Source organism: Polypterus senegalus, chromosome 8 (genome assembly GCF_016835505.1).
Source record: "Polypterus senegalus isolate Bchr_013 chromosome 8, ASM1683550v1, whole genome shotgun sequence".
Lineage (NCBI taxonomy): Eukaryota > Metazoa > Chordata > Cladistia > Polypteriformes > Polypteridae > Polypterus > Polypterus senegalus.
In genome coordinates, this window is record NC_053161.1 from 140,103,780 (window position 1) to 140,122,493 (window position 18,714).

General features: G+C 39.3%; 1 protein-coding gene across 1 annotated transcript in view; it reads left to right on the top strand.

Annotated features, from left to right (window-relative positions):
* LOC120534598 (EF-hand calcium-binding domain-containing protein 6-like) overlaps nt 1-18,714 on the top strand; it is a 204,716-nt gene that overhangs the window by 167,668 nt on the left and 18,334 nt on the right. Inside the window, exons 5-8 of the mRNA XM_039762187.1 lie at nt 3,224-3,323; nt 8,548-8,666; nt 12,688-12,915; nt 13,537-13,692. Of these exons, the coding sequence (XP_039618121.1) occupies nt 3,224-3,323; nt 8,548-8,666; nt 12,688-12,915; nt 13,537-13,692 (603 nt within the window). The remainder of the gene's footprint in view (nt 1-3,223; nt 3,324-8,547; nt 8,667-12,687; nt 12,916-13,536; nt 13,693-18,714) is intronic.

Below are 18,714 nucleotides of genomic sequence, written 5' to 3' on the forward strand. Positions count from 1 at the left end.
TTGAGTGGGTGAAGGACTGTGCTTGCCATATTCATAAGTGCAGCTACTGCGGAAACCCTCTGACGCTGAGCAAGCCTTTGTACACATATCAATAGGAAAGCAAGGTGTAAAGCTTAAGTTTAAATTATGTTCATAGACACGCTGAAGCTAAATATTCGTAGGCAGATCCACAACTTAATACCGGGAATGCCTGTTAAACATCTTAGATTCACGAGTACCGATTTGGGTAGTGATCACTGTGATGAATGAAACCTGTTCAAAAAACGCATTACACAATTGAGAAGGCAGCAAAAGAATATGAAGCAAGTGACGCATACAAGCATATTCATAAGTGCAGCTACTTCGGAAACAAAGCACAGTGTAAACCTAAAGTTTAAATTAAGTTCATGGACAGGCTGCCGCTGGCGTTTGTCATGCTTACGATGAATGCGATATTCGCGAGATACAAGTTTAATGAGAAGACGCAGGGTTTAAACAAGACTTTTGATCACTTTGTAACAGAGTTAAAATTGCTGTAATGGAGTTTAAATTGCTGGTATGCCAGGTCTGAGCTAACATTAAATAAAGCCGTGGACATCGTGAGATCGCACGAGATAGCACAAGCACAGATGAGTAGCTTCGATGCATGTACTCCGAGCGGCTCACGTGAACTGACTTTGCAGGACTGGGAAAGGTTAAATTAAGTTCATAGACACACTATAGCTAAATATTCGCAGGCAAATCCACAACCTAAATCCTGGGAATGCCTGTTAAAAATCTTAGATTCATGAGTACCGATTTGGGTAATGAACACTTCGATGAATAAAACCTGTTATCTTTACAACGGTTGACAAACACGGAATATAACTTGAACACAACACATCCTCCAAATACGAACCTGATTGAAAGAAATAATGATAATCAAATCCTTGATGACAGCAACACTCATAACCGTGACAAAACTATTACATTGACAATCATGTTACATTATTTTTAAAAATGTTTCCTTTTCTTTTTCATAACTTCTTTAACACACTACTTCTCCGCTGTGAAGCACGGGTATTTTGCTAGTTGTTAATAATTAAACATGTAAGGACATGATGACGCAGCGCCAGCGACGATCTGGTGCCCCATTCAGAGATTGTTCCTGCCTTGCGCTGTATGCTTGCTGGGACTGGTGTGACCCTGGATGGATAGATGGATGGAATAATTAAACATGTACTACGAAGATATTTCAATGTTCCTTAAAAGTTTTGAAGAATCGGCGTTCTAAGCTTATAGCTGGCTTAACATCTATTACAGAGCTGATTGTGTGGTGATTGGTTACTTGGAGAAAGAAAAGGAAGGGCAGGAATTGGGGGTTAGTATGTTTGAAAGAGACAGTACAATAATACTGCAATAAATTATTTCATCGAAGGTCGTGCACGTAAAACTCCTCTATGTTCTCTATAGGGAGTTCATGAGAACAACAACAGTTATTTAAATAGCAAATTTTCATACATGAATGCAATTCAGTGCTTCACATAATAATTGTTAAACAGAGTCAAAAGTGAAAGTTAAGCTAAAGAGCAGTTATTCATAACAGTACAGAATCATAATGTCCTGCTTAATGACAAATTTTGGTCAGATGATCAGTAAGGACAGGAATATAAAACATCCAGTTGGATGTTGGAGAAAATAAACCTGCATGGTTCCAAGGCCAAAAGAGCAGCCAGCCTCCAACCTCTCAGGTACACCATAGTTCATAAGCTTGTTATCATTAACAGGATATTCCTGTGAAAGTTAGGACTCACATTGTCTGCCTTCGAGAGCCTGGTGAAATATATTATTATGCCAAAGGTAACTGGATATGAATTCTTAAATATCTGATTTTCCATCACATTGATTTAAATTATGTTGGTTTAGGAAATAGGAAATATAGTTTTAGGATCTGAACTAGTGCCAGTCAAAGTCCATTTGGAGCCCTAGGCAGGGTAGATGGACATCACCCCTCATTGTGCATAGTGGATAGTTGGTATTATTAGACTTTGTTGACCTGGGGGAGGTCCCCCTTGGTGTCTGGAGCACATACCTCTTCAGTAGTACAAAAGGCACCCCTTTGTGTATGATACCCTTGTTGTACGGAGCGTGTGCACTTTTACTTTCATAAACAGGGTCTACACAATGTCATCGTAGTTCAACGAATGGAGGAAGTATTGGGGCAGGGGTTCCCCTTTCGGTGTCTGAAGCATGCAACCCTCAACTTTCATAAATGGCGTCCCTCAGATGACAGTGTTCTAAGTGGCCATCTAGGCCACCTAATAAATAGACTAATGCTGATCTGAGCCTAGCACTAACCACTACACCTCCTAAGTGATTAAGCTGCAGGCATAATTAAAAGTGTATTACATAGTTCACAAATTTCATAATATTCAAATTCTAAAATGTGCTATGTGTGCATCTGTTGTATCTAGGATTGCGCAATGGCCAAGATATGGCCGGAAGTGGAAATGGTACTAGGATAGCATAATAAGGGAACAACCCCTCAAGACCCACAAAGATACCCAGGGAATGTATCTAAGTAGACTAGTGAAAGTAGTGACTACAAGAGGACAATAAATACTTCAAATACATTAGGTTCCACAATAACACCAGTTAACAAGCAAGTTCCTGCATGCACTGACACTGAGATGGCTCCTTCAGGCCACTAACTGGTGCTGATAATTTGCCTAAAAGCTGGGTTTAAAAGCTTCATAATGAGCAAAGGGGTGAAGATACTGGGTCCACTAGAAGGTGCTGAACTCTTTTGGTGTTTAAGCTGCAGGTGGTTTAAAACATACCACCAGGCATTGGTTACCTGCAATTAGAGTTAGGTTCATCAATTGAACAAAGCTAGGGTTGAGAGAGATAGCAGATCAGAAAAGAAGAACAATTTGTGGTACTTAGGAGGAAGCTATACCCGTAGACATTCAGTGAATGGGCCTATAGTAAGTCATGGGAGCCATCGAGGCAGAAGACTTATGCAGTTTTGTCTCTTTCGTTAGTTTGTGCTTTCCCTGTTACCCTCTCCTCCTTGTGTTTTGATTAAAATCAACATTTTGCATGTTTTCGGTACATTTGGAGTTGACCAAATTATGGAAAGACCATCCATCGTGACGGATAAAAATAATGAGTGTTATTCTGATTGGTTTTCTTGTATTTTGATTGCATTTATGCATCTAAGCAACTATTCAATTCAATTTATGTGTTTTCCTTTCATTTATAGGCCGAAAAATGTGCCAGAAACTGGTATCAATCTAGTCTGCGAACAGGTGCATCACTACCTGATCACCAAAGCACAAACCAGATGGCATGACCTAGCAAAGGTAGGATAATAACTTATATGGAATAGCCAAATCTGTACCGATGAGATGGATTTTTTATCATTTTGCCCTGTGAAGGAACATCTGATGATAAAAGATGTAAATGGAGCTCTATAAAAATGAAAAGAATGTGTTCATAGTCTTAAACTCAGTTTTCTTTCCCTCTGTTTCTATAATTGAAAATCTGGTGGGAGGTCACACTGGAGGTCAATGCTGCAAACTAAACTGTTAGCAATGTGTACTACAGTCATAGTCATCGTTTAAGGTGAGCATTGGATGAATTGTTTTCACAGTCCTAGAGCTGGGAGGCAATGATCCCCCAATCCCAGAGGGATGCTCCAGAAAAGTTGCACTATTAAAATTAATTAAAAAGCCCATGATGTGAGAGTGTTGATTCCTTGCTAAAGGCTTCTTATAAAGGTGGATCTGTACTGGACCTGTCCACCTATCTGGTAGCCTGCTATGACGGTGACAGTGATTTAATAATGTGTCCGAAGTAGACAAAGAAACTGTAAACATGAATTAAATATTGGTCCCTAATGTAAGCTGACTAAAGTTTGAAATAATCATAATTGTTAGGGTCAGCAGTTTTCTTGAGTGAAAATGTTTTCAAAGCAAGTATCTATTTGGGGTCCAGGAACCCAAGGATTCTGAATATATGTAACATGCCATCCTTTTTTATATGGATGCTGCCATTTCGGGGCCCATGAATTGGCTGTTTCCATTGCAGTCTTACCTGGTAGTTCCCAAAATGCACAACACATGTGATGTCATTAGAGCAAGTGTATAAAGGTTGATACGGCCAGATTACACCTGTTGTTGTGTTTGAATTAAAAAAGCATTTTTGGAACTTACTTCCTTGTTTAAATAGTGAGTAGTCAAGCAAAATGACACCTTTGGATTAACCCTTTAAACCTAAACTTATTTTTGACCATTTTCTGCTACTTTGATTTAACTGGCTATAACTTCATCATCCTTCACTGAATGTTCATGTTCTACTGCACACAATAAAGGTCAACATTTCTCAGTTAGAATGTTTACACCTCGAGCATATAGTTATGTTGTACACAAATGTTGCAGCAGATTAAGTTGCAAAATAACATTTTTAACAAATTCTTATTTCCATAGTGTTTATAAAGAAACTGGTAAAAGTGTGGTGGAAGCTGGCCCGGACACAGACAGGCAGACACGTCGATGTCATCCAACACACGTTTATTTACATCCATTATATACAAAGTTCAAATGCCACTCAAACCCAAAATCCCCACACAGTCCTGGCCACAACAATGCCTTCCTTCTTCAGGCTGCCTCTTTCCCTCTCCTTCTAGACCTTGTCTGTACTCCTCCCGACTCCATCCCTGAATGAAGGGAGGCGGCCCCTTTTATAAGCACCCGGATGTGCTCCAGGTGTGTTCCAGCAACCTCCCACCGACACGCCCCAGTGTGGCGGAAGTGCTGGCTGCATCCCCGGAAGCACTCCGGGTGTCCCTGCTCTTCTTCCCCCCGCCGCTGGGTGTGGCGGAAATGCTGAGGTCCAGTGTCAACAAGGCATTGGGGCTCCCCCTGGTGGTGACCACGGGCCCCTACAGGGTGGAGCTTCAAAGATCTGTACCCGTGGCCCCCAAAGGTACCAGGGTGGTCATCCCCACATGGTCTGGGGAAGGTGCAAGCCCTCCTCCGGTCCTCCTGGCCGTCCCGGCCGGGTTGCCACCCCAGCCATCTCTGACAGTCCAAAAAAATGAAATAGTATTATGAAAAGAAAAAAACATAGTAATACATTTTGACAAGAATAAACCAGTCAGACCAGTACAGTTCACCAATTTCCATAATTCACCTAACATTTTGAAACTTTCAAGGGGCACCACTAAGCCCCAAACCTCAGACACAGTGTTACCTAACACAACCCTGGATTTAAAATAATACATTTTTATTTTCACTGACCTCTTCTGCAGTGCACACAACCACTGATACTGCATTATAATTAAATAATTGTCTTTATCCGCTTCCACTTCTCCTGATGAGTTTCGCCCACTGCCTCCCAACTTTGCTTCCCTGATGTGAGGTGCCAGGCTTTTATTTTTTTTTGTTGTTGTTAATAATAGTTTTTAATGATAGTAGAGATAACTAGTTTAATTTTTTATAAAATTTCATTGGGTAGCCATCAGGGCTCACTGCATTCTCACTTTGGAGTGAGTTTATAGCATCCAGTAGATCTGGGAGTGTCAGTGGTCCATTTCATCTGCACTATGAATATCTAGATGTTATATAAAAAAAATACTCCTTAGATTGTGTCTTATCTTCTTTACCCTGAGGAGACTGTAAGGATTTACAGCATTCCCTACACGTTTGGGTTATACTTTTATGGTCAATGATTTTGTCTTTGTCTGCACTGGTAATTTCTGTTATTGCATTGCGAACTTCCTGCTTGTGGATTTGTTGAGCTAAGATCTTATTAGCCTTCTCTCCATGTTCATAGTAATGATGTCGCGATTTAAAGATTAGCTGTTCTGTTTCTTTTGTTGTCAAGAAGTTAAATTCTGATTTCAAAACCTGTCTTTTCCTATAAATTACCTCATTTGGAGACTTGGCGTATTTTTAATCTATTCTGGTAATTTTGATGATTAACTCTGAGGCCTTCATGGTCTCCAATTTATTTTTATGGGAAAAATATGAAATCTGTCCTCTCAAAAACACCTTCAGAGTTTCCCAGAGAATTCCTGCATAGACCTCTGAGGATGCATTTGTCTCTAAAAAATAATCAATTTTCTTGGAGATAAATTCTGTACGGTTATCATCAGCAAATGACTGGGGATTAAGATGCCAGCTATGAAATGAGTGTGTAGGGCATAGTGATTCAAGCTCCAATATCAGAGAGGTGTGATCAGAAATAACAATAGTGATCGTACTTGCAGCATTTAATAGTGGGCAATAAATAATTATTGATAAAGAAATAATCATTGAGTAACTATGATGTACAGGCTCTTTTTCAAGTCAGACATGGGAATTCTTCCAGTGTCAATACATTGAATGTTGGGAGCACGATTGGTGTCACGCGTTGTCCTCCCTCAGCAGCACCGTTTGGTGGCAACCAAGGACCCTGACAGGGCTGCACTTCTGCACTTCAATTCCCATGCAACCTTGCAGCTGTCCTAATTGGGATCAGCCTAGAGAAACACTGTCAACTTCTGTGTGTTGGGTTGGGGATGAACTGCTCGGTATCCTCCTTCACCCAGTCCATCCATTATTCCTCAGTCCCAGCTGGGATGAAGATTACAAGGTGTTCTGATCAATTGTCCCCACAACTGCAGTCCTTCCATTATGGCCTCACAGCTACGCAAGATGCCTATCCGTCCTCCATGGCATTTACAGTGACCTTGATGTGTTACTGTGGGATATTGATGTAATCAGTCAGGAGGCAGAGGTCGCTGTAAGGAAAGGTGTGGGGGGAGGACAAATAGAAAGAAAGGAGAAGAGTTAATAAAGTGAAGGAAGAACTGACAAGATTGTGTAGTCCATTTATTTCAGCAATATATAAGTTACTTTCAGCCACAGTGCTGGGAAATGTATTTTTCATATCTAAAGTTCTAAAAGGTTCCTACAGATCAACAAGTAATTAGCTCATTAAAGACACTGGGAGAGGTGGATCAATAGTTGAAACTGGTGAAAACAGATGTTTCTTAAGGGTTCCAAAGATTCAGTGTCTAGCTGGATCAGATAAGGTTCACACCATGTTTTTATCTGCTGCCTATGGTGTTGAGCTCACTCAGTAAACTACAGTAATTCTGAATGTGTGATTGTCCTCTTGCGACCCACCCAATCTCAGTGTGGCTGTTTTTCTGACAGACGGGCTTCTAACTAAAATTCAGTTTGCTTATTGAACAGCTGGCAAGCATATCAACCCCTGAAGGCTTCTAACTACAGCCAGAACAACCCCTTAACAATTATCATTGAACATCTGTTGACAGTGATGTGTCATAAAGAACTTCATTCAAGGAATTTATTTACTGAGAAGCTGTTGTGACTGGGCAGTAGATACAGTGGAGCAATGAAAAAATATGACCAAGAAATGGAATGTAAAAGGGATTAAAGCGGAAAGACAAAACTAGTCTGAAGACAGGGGTTTAAAATTTGGAAGTCAAGAAATAAGCTAAAATGAACAAATGAGTCAAAGTCAAAGTAACAAAGCAAAGAACCTAATGCTGCATTTTCCTGGTAGCTCCTTTTAGTTACGTCTAGCATTTAAACCAGGATGTGAAGATAAAATTATAGTTCAGAGAGCAAAACAAAGGTCCGGGAAGAAAAGTCTTCTTGATAGCATGTTCTGTCTACCACAGTCTCTAGAAGGTAAATGGCAGAGTCTGAAGTAGAGAGAAGCATCCTCGATCCAATATGTGGATGGCATGTTATGACAGCAGGGCTCACAAAACTCAGAAGAGACTTCAACAGCAAAAACATGGTGTTACTATTGTACTAAGGCCTAGAAATGTAAAATAAGCCTGGCCCTCAAATTCCTAAGCAGGCTTGTGGTTTGGTTGATGAGTTTGTTCTTCTGACTGGCCTCAGACCTCTGCCTAAATAAAAAATAGCAAGGCCCCCTAAAGGTTTCTTCATCTCTTAATCTTAGATCAAATTGTCATCTTTTCGTATTTTCCATCAGGCCTCTATACTCATGACACCTTCGCCAGCTGCAGCAAAGTTTATAAGATCTAGTAGATCCATTGTCGGCCATGTTTTTAACACTTTGGCCCAGTCTCTGTCTGATTATGTTATGAAAGTGTAATGCTCAGATACTGTACATTGATAAAGGTGCCACAAATATTTATGGAAAGGGCTACAGCATTGGATAACTGTTAAGTTTGATATAAATACAGTCGAACAGTGCAAAGGTACATAATAGGACTGTATTTTCATACCTGAATGGTAAATACACATGCAATCAGTGTAATGCAGACTGGCGCTCTGTTGTGTATTAATGTGCACGAAGATTAGTTAAACTGTTGTCTGCGCAGAGGTTTCATTTCTTCGACCATTTCACAAATTTGAATTCTTAGGATATTTTTGGTAGCTTTGAATTTAATTCTTTTGTCACATTTAAACTATATACAGAACAACTAAAATGGCTAAGCGTTTCAGCACTGAAGATAATGAAGGCATTGTCTCATGTTTTTATGAATTTCTGTTTTAACAGTGCATATTAAAACAAAGAATTTTTTTTTACTCACTGCAGGCATTTCGAGAATTTGATCAAACTGGTAAAGGTATAATTCGAAAAAAAGATCTCAGAGACGTCCTGTTTCGATTCAATTTGCCCATCACAAGCAATGATTTTGAAAAACTTTGGGCTAGGTAAGTTATTTTTATATTTATTTTTATGAATAAAGTAAAATTTCATGTTGCTAAATGCTAGCTTAAGTTATGCTTGAAATTTTCAGAAAGTTGTAAAAATTATTATTATTATTATTTCTGTGCCTGCTTATCCCTTTCAGGGTTATAGAATCCAGAGTCAGTCCCATCTTCATCAGCAGCTAGCTCAGTCTCTCATTTGAAATTAAATAAGGTCAAGTTCTTGTTCAAGATTAATTCACAAATGAGATATTTTGATAACGCAATAATTAATTTAATGAAGAGAACAGATTACAAAAAAAATACAATACAACACAAAAAATATAACACATGTACAGACATGGACAAATTTGTTGGTACCCTTACAGCTCATTGAAAAACTGCTGAATGCCCCTTGAAAAGTGATTAAATGAAAAGCAGTCGCCCCTTGTATAACTGCATGCCTTTGATATGTCATTGATTAAAGCAAAGCAAGTGTGAAAAGACATAAAGTGCTACTTACACTACGAAGATATTCTAGAACTGGATTGGTTCCTGCCTTGTGCCCTGTGTTGGCTGGGATTGGCTCCGGCAGACCCCCGTGACCCTGTATTCGGATTCAGCGGGTTAGAAAATGGATGGATGGATGGATGCCTGGACAGATTTGTTGGTAACCCTAGAAAAGATCATAAATAACTGGATTTGAGTGATTTTTCAAACCAGCTGTTTTCTTTCACTAGTATCAAACATCTCCAATCATGTAATCAGTCAATTTAAATGGAGAAAAGTCACCACTCTGCTGTTTGGTATCATTGTGTGTCCCACACTAGACATGGAGCTAGAGAAAGCAAAGCAGTGAGTTGCCTTAGGTGATCAGAAATAAAATTATAGACAAGCATATTAAAGGCAAAGGCTATAAGATCATCTCCATGCGGCCTGATGTTCCTGTGACACTGATCGCACCATTTGTGTCTTTTTGAGTGACAGTGGACTCAGTGAAAAAAGACCCAGGAGGAGTCCACTGTTAAAAGAAAAACATAAAGCAGCTAGACTGGAATTTGCTAAAATACATATTGACAAGCCATAATGCTTCTGGGAGAATGTCCTCTGGACAGATAAGAGAAAACTGGAGCTTTTTGACAAGTCACATCAGCTGTATGTCACCAGACAAAAAAAAAAAAGAATATTTCAAAGAAAAGAACCCCAGACCTACTGTGAATCATGGAGTAGATTCGTTTATGTTTTGGGCCTATTTTGCTACATCTGACATAGAGTGCTTTTTGCAAGGAACAATACAATCTCAAGACATTCTGGAATGAAACGTACTGTGCCGTGTTTAGACAGCTCTGCCTCAGTCGTAGGTCATAGACCCTCCAACAGGATAATAGCCCAAAAACACACAGCTAAAAGCACTCAAGAATGGCTAAGAATAAAACATTGTTGTACTCTGAAGTGGTCTTGTATGAGCCCTGATTTGAATCCTATCAAATATGTATGGAAAGAAATGAAACCTGCAGTCTGGAGAAGAGACGCTTCAAACCCGACACAGCTGGAGCAGTTTGCTCAGGTAGAGTGGGCCAGACCTCCTGTTGACAGGTGCAGAAGTCTCATTGAGAGCTCCAGATATCTCTTGTTTGCAGTGATTGTCTCTGAAGGTTGTGCAACAAAATATTAGGTTAAAGGGGTCCCACCATTTCTGTCCATGCCATTTTCATTTGTGTTATTATTTGAAATATTCTGTTGAATGAAAACTCAAAAGCCAAGCCTAATTTTTTTTAAAATATAGAATAATGATGGATGCCAATTAACTTTGTCTGTTTTAGGTTATTTCAGAGACAGTTGTGGGTTTTTCGCTTTATGTAGAGGGGTACCAACAATTTTCATCTGTATCTATACACTATACACTATTGTTGTGCAGTATAGTGCAAAATTATAAAATTCAGTAATAAGATCAGTCTTAGAGTTGCAGTGGTTTAGCTGCTTAAGAGGAGCATTTGACAGGTTAAATGTTCTATAAATATTAGAGTCCGCAAACTTATGCACTTTAAAAACTGTAACAAAGGTAGCTGTCAGGTACCGATAGACCAAGTGCAGTGCAGTGATAGCAGTTGCACTGCAGTTGCCAAAGCACAAACTTGAGGCTAAGGGAACTGACATCTGGTTGGCTTCGAAGCCATTCTGGCAAACTGTTGGAGGACTCAGAAGAGGTAAGCACTGCTTCACCTATGCAATTTATAGCAGGGATGGAGTGTTGCTGACCTCACCTTGTGATGTATTTGGGCGGTGGAAGGAGCATTTCAAGGACCTCCTCCATCCTACTGACACACCTTCCTTTTAGGAAGCAGAGTCAGAGAACATGGAGGAGGACTCGCCCATTACTTGAGCTGCTGTCACTGAGGTTGTTAAAGAAAAACTCAATGACAGGGCCTTAGGGGTGAATGATATTGGCACTGAGTTCTTAAAGTCTCTGGATGTTGTTGGGCTGTGTTGGCTAATACACCTCTTCAACATTACATGGAGGTCAAACTGGTGGTGGTCACCATGTTTAAGAGTTCCAGAGCTTGTGTTCCAACTTTAGGTGCTCTGAGGAGGCGGCCGGGAAAAGGGATATCTGGACATGTTTGCTCAGACTGCTTCTCCCATGACCCAGACCCGGATAAAGTGCAAAAAATGGATAGATGGATGGATAGATGTAACAAAGGCTGTTCACAATTAATTGAATACTTACAGTACTCAGCCATGACCACTGACAGAAATAATCTACACATTGTGTGATAATGTCATGATGTTTGGATTTTGGACCGTTCTGAAGAAATCCTAGTCATTATTTTTTACTTTGGACTTTTGTTTTTTGGTTATGAAAATATTTTATTGTTATGTTACCATTATTATGCAGAGAACTTTGATGTTAATGAGTGGTTGACGTATTTTTAGCCTTTTACAGGACAGGTTGCTAGATTTATTGAGATGACCAGGAGAGGAAATGTAAATGAGCAGAAACCCAAAACCTATCAAATGTCAATACCCAAATCTAAATCCCTATAATCGTAGTATAAGAAATCATAGGAAAAGTCAGAACTGGGAAACTGTTAATAGCACAATTAACACACATATGAAGTTAGTTTTTTCTTTGAGATCTGCAAACTTTAATGGTGGCACATCTGCAGCATCGGCTGTTGCTGACATCAAACACTCTGGGACTTGCAGACCATGACAACTATCACTGTATCATGACGAGAACAACACACACACCAAGGTGGTACCCAGGAAAAAGGTAATGTTATGAAATTGCCATCAAATAATTTCAAATAACTGATGACTATTTCTATGATAAAAATAAATAAACACAATAGTCAGATTCAGAACCTTAAAAAACCCACACTGGGAAGTAACCATTAATAAAAAGAAGGCTTAAACAAAGATACATAAATACACCAATGTACAGAATCATAACACGTGTTAGGCTTTGGTGAAATAACTTTCCTGAGCTTCTGGTATTTTGATTCATGAGTTCTATCATTCACCTTCTAATCTATTCCATTATTTACATTTTGCCTTGCCACTTTTTTCCTGATGTAAGGACTATTCCTACACAGATCAGCCACTTATTCTGATTCTTTAATTCACTTTTTGTTGTATTTATTCATTCATTTAATACTCACCTAGCAGTGGTGATATATTGAAATCCCATTCCACTAAATGTCTGGGTTGACTTTACTTTTTTATTTTTCCTCTTTCTGAGTTGGTTTCCTTCAGGTTCTCCAGTTTCCTCACATTAACTGGTGGTCTTATGTGACTGAATGTTGATGTGTATGAGTGTATTCTGGGATGGACTGGTGCCCCATCTAGAGTGGGTTCCTCCAATTCACCCACACATATCTGCCTATGACCTTCGTCAGTTGGTTGGAAAATGGAATGAGGCGTAAATCTCCTCATATAGCAGTAAACAAATACAGAATGCTCTTTTTAATGCAACTTTAGTCCTTATTTCTATCATTGGATGTGCCGCAATTTCTATAATCATTGGGTTTTATTTTGTAATCAGGTATGATAATGAAGAGAAAGGCCACCTGACTCACTCTGAATTTCTAGAGAAGCTGGGAGTTGAGTTTTGTACTGCCGACAATGGCACCAGTCGGAATATTGTGGATGGTAACTCTAAAAGCTTACTGGAGCATTACAACCTGCAACAGCAAAAGCACCACGAGATAGCTGATAAGCAAATACAACAAACCCGCATACTGCAGACTGCACTGGTGGAAAAAGATGTCAGGTAAACTGGTGGAAACGGCCCTCAGGCGTCATTGTAATTGCAGCATGAAGCTGTAATCATGGGCAGTTTGAGATTTGTGTGTGTTAAAGAAAGTCCTATTGATGACCTTGACCCAGCCGATTAGCATGTTTGTACGCAATTCATATTTCGAAATGAAAAACACTAATGATGTTATACAGAATCTCACATCCCTCTGCTGTAATTATTAAATGCGTTCTTAATTAGCCTGCAGTAGTGACATTTAAATGAATGCAGAGTATGTAAACAAGCAAGATTATTTAAACCGTAATTATATTTTTCAGTGCATTAAAAGTGAGACTGGCAATGTTAAAGTAAGTCCTCAGTGGGCTACAACAAGCTAACAGATTGCTGTCAAATTACTGGGACATGAACACCATTCCCTGGAAGAATTCAGTCCATAATTAGTGGTGGAAAGAGTTGCTATCTCATTGTAAACTTTTTACATTTTCTTCTACAGTATAGGTGGTTGTTCCCATAGTATTTAGTTTAAAAATGTTAAAAGGTCTGACAAACATCACTAATTCATGATGTACAGTATGAACCAAGGTATATCAATGTTCAAACTTTAAAAATTTTATGCCTTTTATGTTTTTCCAAAAGAGACAAATTTCGAGACAATTACCAGGATTTCAGTTCAGCATTTGCCAAGCTTGACAAAAATAAGGATGGCTACATTACAGTGGAAGACCTGTACCGGGTGCTTCAAGATCACAGCTATCACCTGGATGAAGAGAAGTTCACTCATCTCCTGCAAAGGTACAGTAGTACATTTATGTACTATGTACTTTAGTACATTTACTTTTATTACATTTGGCTAACGCCTTTATTGACTTGCAACATTTGAGAACAATTGATTACATTACTTTTCTTTTTCTGATTGGACTACAGGTGGGTGAATTTACTTGCTCAGGGTCACACAGTGTTAATGGAGGCTTGAAGGCCAAACCTTAACCACTGCGCCACATGGCCTGTCGATACCTTGGCTGGCCTGTTGACTTATCTGCTGCCATCCATCCATTGATTTTTCGATACCAGTTTAGAAGGCAATCAGCACATCATGGCAAAGCATTAATTACATGTATATAGCGCTTTTCTGACGTACTCAAAACACTGTACATAGAGAGGGGGAACCACTTCAGCCACCACCAATGTGAAGCATCCACCTCAATGATGCGATGACACTAGAACACTCACCATACATTAGCTATTAGATAGAGAGATGGACAATTAGGGACAGAAGATGATTAGGATGAAAAATGACCAAGCTGTGGTGGGCAATTTAGTCCGAAAATTAGAATACATCCTGCACTTTGAGATAGAGGTGCAGGGAATTTTTATGACCACAGATAGTCAGCACCTCACTTTTATGTCTCTTCTGAGGGACAGCACCAATTTTTTCAGCACGGTGTTGCCATCACTGCACTGGGACATTGGGATCCACACACTGATCACAGAGTATGCGCCCTCAATGGTCTCACCAACACCTCTTCCAGCAGCAGCCCATGCTTTTCTTAGATAGTCTTCCATCCAAGTTTTGGTCAGGCCCAAACATGCTTATCTTCAGGTGGATGACCTGTACAAGGAACATGCTCCACTACCTGTCATTTTGTTTTGGTGGCAAACAGTCATGAAGTTCACTTTCAAGGCACAACCCACATCACTTTTTGGGTCTCATTATCCCATTCAGTGATGAGGCCAACAGACTCATGACCATTGACCAGTCTGTTGCTTCTCCTTTTCTTTGGTATTGCATTAAAGTCCCAGGCACCAAAAAATGTTCTTAGACAACCCAACCACTGTTATGAATAAAGCAAGGGGCCTCTACTTTCCTTCTGGAACGTTCTACTGATTTCTGTAGCTCTGGTTGTTATCACTCCCACTCTAATTCTTGCCATGGGATAAATCTCTGGGAAAAGAGCAATCCAGCACAGCAACTGATTTAAATTTAATGGTGACTGCTTGACAAAACTATTGAGAGGCAGGCATTGAAGTCAGACAACACTTTTGCTGTACGGCCAAAGTAAAGCAAGCAGCTTGCGCATCTTCAGACGAAAAGCAGCTTGTTATTGACTTGCAAGCAGTCTGGTGAGTGCCAAGCACTGGAGCTGTTACCAGGTCAATGACTGCTGCAGCCAGAATGTGTGAATGTCTCTGTGTGCAGATTTCCCCCTTTTAGGGATGTATGATTCCGTTCATTTGAACAAAGGGGAAATCACTTCTCTGTGATTCAGAAGTATCATCCATAATAAGCATTTAATGCAATTGGTAGTGAAACACCAGAGCTTTGGTTTGTTTTTGGTGGTGGGTTTTAGCAGTACCTCTAGTTGCGCCCAATCCCCCACTCAGCACCCAAATAAAATTTGCCATGCTTTTGTACATTTTTATACAGTTAATGGTGGCAATTTTTGCTTGTGGTGAGGCTTGAAGTTTTCCTGTAAATTCAATTTCATACCAATCGTTTTGCTAGCAAGGGATGAGGAAGAAATTTTGAGCTTGGCCAAGAAAATGAAACACTAGTAACACGACGAAACACCACACAAGTTTCATTTTCCAATATAATCCTTGTGAACAATTTTTTAATGTCACTCAAATAAAACATTTTGTTTTGCTTCGGCAACCACTCTTCTGTTGTACATTTTACATCTGAAGCATTAGCAAAGGGGTACGCCTTGATATTGGGCAACAGCTGTTGGTGAAATGGAGCCAGGGTTGGAGAGCAGGGTGGTTTATCATCTCTGCAAACCTCCATTTTACAGAGCCACCTTTGGAACCCTTGCAGTGTGAGCAGGGACATTTCATGAGGCAAAATGGCGATGGTTGATAACATTCCGCATTGCTTTTCCAGGGTTCACTGACGTAAATGGTAAACAAATTAGCTAACTAGTGACCAGCTATGTTGCCCCTTTGAAGTACATAATAAGTATGAACTACACTTGAACAAGATCTTACTTCCACTGACTTGGACCTTGAATTTCTTCAGTGGTGGAGAATCCCCTTGTTTTCATCATTTCAGTTGGTGTGTGGACTGTAAGTCATTGTGATGTATCCAAGTTTTAGCCTCCGCTACTACATGCTTTTAAATATTCTCCCAGTCCAAAGTCATTTGCTTGAGATTTTTCTTGGATCAATGCACTATTGTTTTCTTCAATGAGTCAGCTATCTGGGTACCCAACATGCACAGACTTTTCTCATCTGTAACTGTTCATGAAGAATGGATTCAACTGACGCATAACTAATTTCTGTAGCATGTACTGTTTCACATACCATCACTGTGTAGTTTCCCATTATCGTTCCCTGCACATGGAAGCATTTTCTTTGAATTTTTATGTCAGAAGCCAACCAGACCTTGGGTCATTTTTGAGAGATGTCTTAGCACAGTGGACTTCTGCAGGCCATATATTAAATATGACATTTCAAGTGGCCTGGTCCTAATTCACATTGACTAGGCAAGCATAAACCTCTGAAAGCTAGTAATGTAATGAAAGTGTAATATTACATGTTTCTGTTTTCAGTATCCATGTTGACTCAGTTTTGTAATAAGAAACAAACACACTAAATTACAAATGACATTCAGACATTCTAATACACAGGGACAAATCTTTAGCCACTTACAAATTCTGTACTACAGAGTATCCCTTTTAGGTTCAAGCGCAAAATATTTTGATCACCTGCTCATATATAGAATATAAAGAATATTCTTTTTTTTATTCTATCATCACTCCTAATCTATCTCACACTGTGTTTTTACTCCCCATTCATTTGCTTTCTCAAACACTTCCCTTACATCTACCTTATCCCAGACGTTAAATTTGTCCTCAAGCAGCTTAATTCTTCCTTCTCTCTGGAAGTTCAATATGTCTCTTTTACATAACACCAACTTTTGCAGGAAACTCTCCTATGTACTAGATGAATGTATGGTTATTAACTTTGACTCTGTAGATCAGTGAAAGGCAACATTTTTCGAGTTACGGCGCACTAAGTCCAAAAACTTTCTTTTGCAGCGCACCTGAGGTACTGCCCATAAATAAAATCGTGACGACACAATCTATGGACAATCGGCAATAAAACAGTTAATTTTACAAGTTTGAAAGACATTTTATTGATAAAGGAATCAAAGGATAAATCTTAAATTTAATTAATGTGAACGTTGAGATTGTTTTTCAGCACATATGAGATTGATGCGAGGATCAATTTTCAAAAGACAGACGCACATTTCCTTGTCCATCATTTGAAGTCTCTCGCGTTTCTTAAACTTAATTTCCGTAAGTGTTCCATTATCTGTTTTTCCAACATAAAATATATTTTTTTAAACATTATCTTTTTAATCAACCAAAAGTTCAAAAACACTAGCAATTATAAATATTTTACAAAAGTTTTCGCGGTGCCCCTAGAAAATTCCACCATTTGCCCGACAATGCTGTAGATGATTCCATATTTGTGTGGATGGCTCTTCAGTGTAACTTCACACTAGGGTTCTCCAGGGGTCTGGCCTGGTTCAAATAGCAGATAATCGCCAAATTCAAATTGCAGACTTGCCCATGTGGGGGTCCAGAGGCATGCATTAGTAGTTATTCAAATTAGATTGGAATTAAGTGTTTTGCTTTTCCAAAGAGTGTTCGAGTTTGAGGTTCACTGCATGAGGTGTGAAATCAGAGGTCTGGGTCTAAACCCAGCAAACTATTGACTTTTTCACCCCTGTTTTGGCTATCAAAACCAAACTAGGACTCCTTGCCCATAAATATAAATACAGTATCCTGGAAGATTCCTAAACCTCTACAACTTCTAAAGCAAAGTCTAAAACATTTTCAGACACTAAAAAAATTATAAAACAAAATCAAACCTAAAAGTGTGATCATCACATCAAGCACCACATCTCACTTTACCCTCCAGTCAAAGTTTGATCAAACACCCTCTCTTCTGTTTTCCATGAAATGAAAAAAGATCAACATCAAGCATTTTATTTTACAGTAAGACATGCGCGAAGAGGGCTTAAGGTTAGGGGGTGTCATCACGTAATTTAGAATGATGGCACTGGGTATTCACCCTTCATCCATCTTGAGACTGAATTATCTTCCCTGCTAACCCACCATCCTAGCTTTCTATTTAATATAACTTGATCTCATACTTCTCTTTCCCTCTACTGTATGTACCCAAAGTTGAAATCACACTACCCTCCCTTGGTTCTCCTGCTGGAATGTGGCACCTGGTTGAAGCCACCTGGGCTCTGTGCAGACACCTCCGCATATCTGTCTTTCACCCTTTAAATTAGTGGCTGCTCCATCAAGTTTCTCTTTAGGACCTGCACATATGTACATGTTTCAATGGCTATAGCTCAGGCTCTCTTTTCCCAGCTCTTCTTTCTTCATTTAATTCCATGTTTTGTCAGAGAGAACACCAGGGGGTTTTGCTTTAATCCCTTTTTAAAATCAGCTGTAAACATTCCACTTCCTGTATTTGTTCAACTCAATACAAATGTGATCATAAAAAATAATGTACAATCCTATTTGCTTCATAAATATTTTAGGCCTACGGTTAAATGACTTAAAGACCTTGACTTTTGTTTTGAAGTGGCCATGACAGTTTACGGAGTACTGTGACACTGTTATTTACTTCTGTGTAGACTTTTACTTTATAAGGACTTTTCCATGAATAATGAGACATGGCTTTAAAAATCTGATGTCATATGCTGTGTTCATTTCTGCTCCATGTATTGGTTGAGATTGGAGGCTGTGTTTTTCATTTACTCAGTTTCACTTGCATGTTGACCAATTTTGTTGT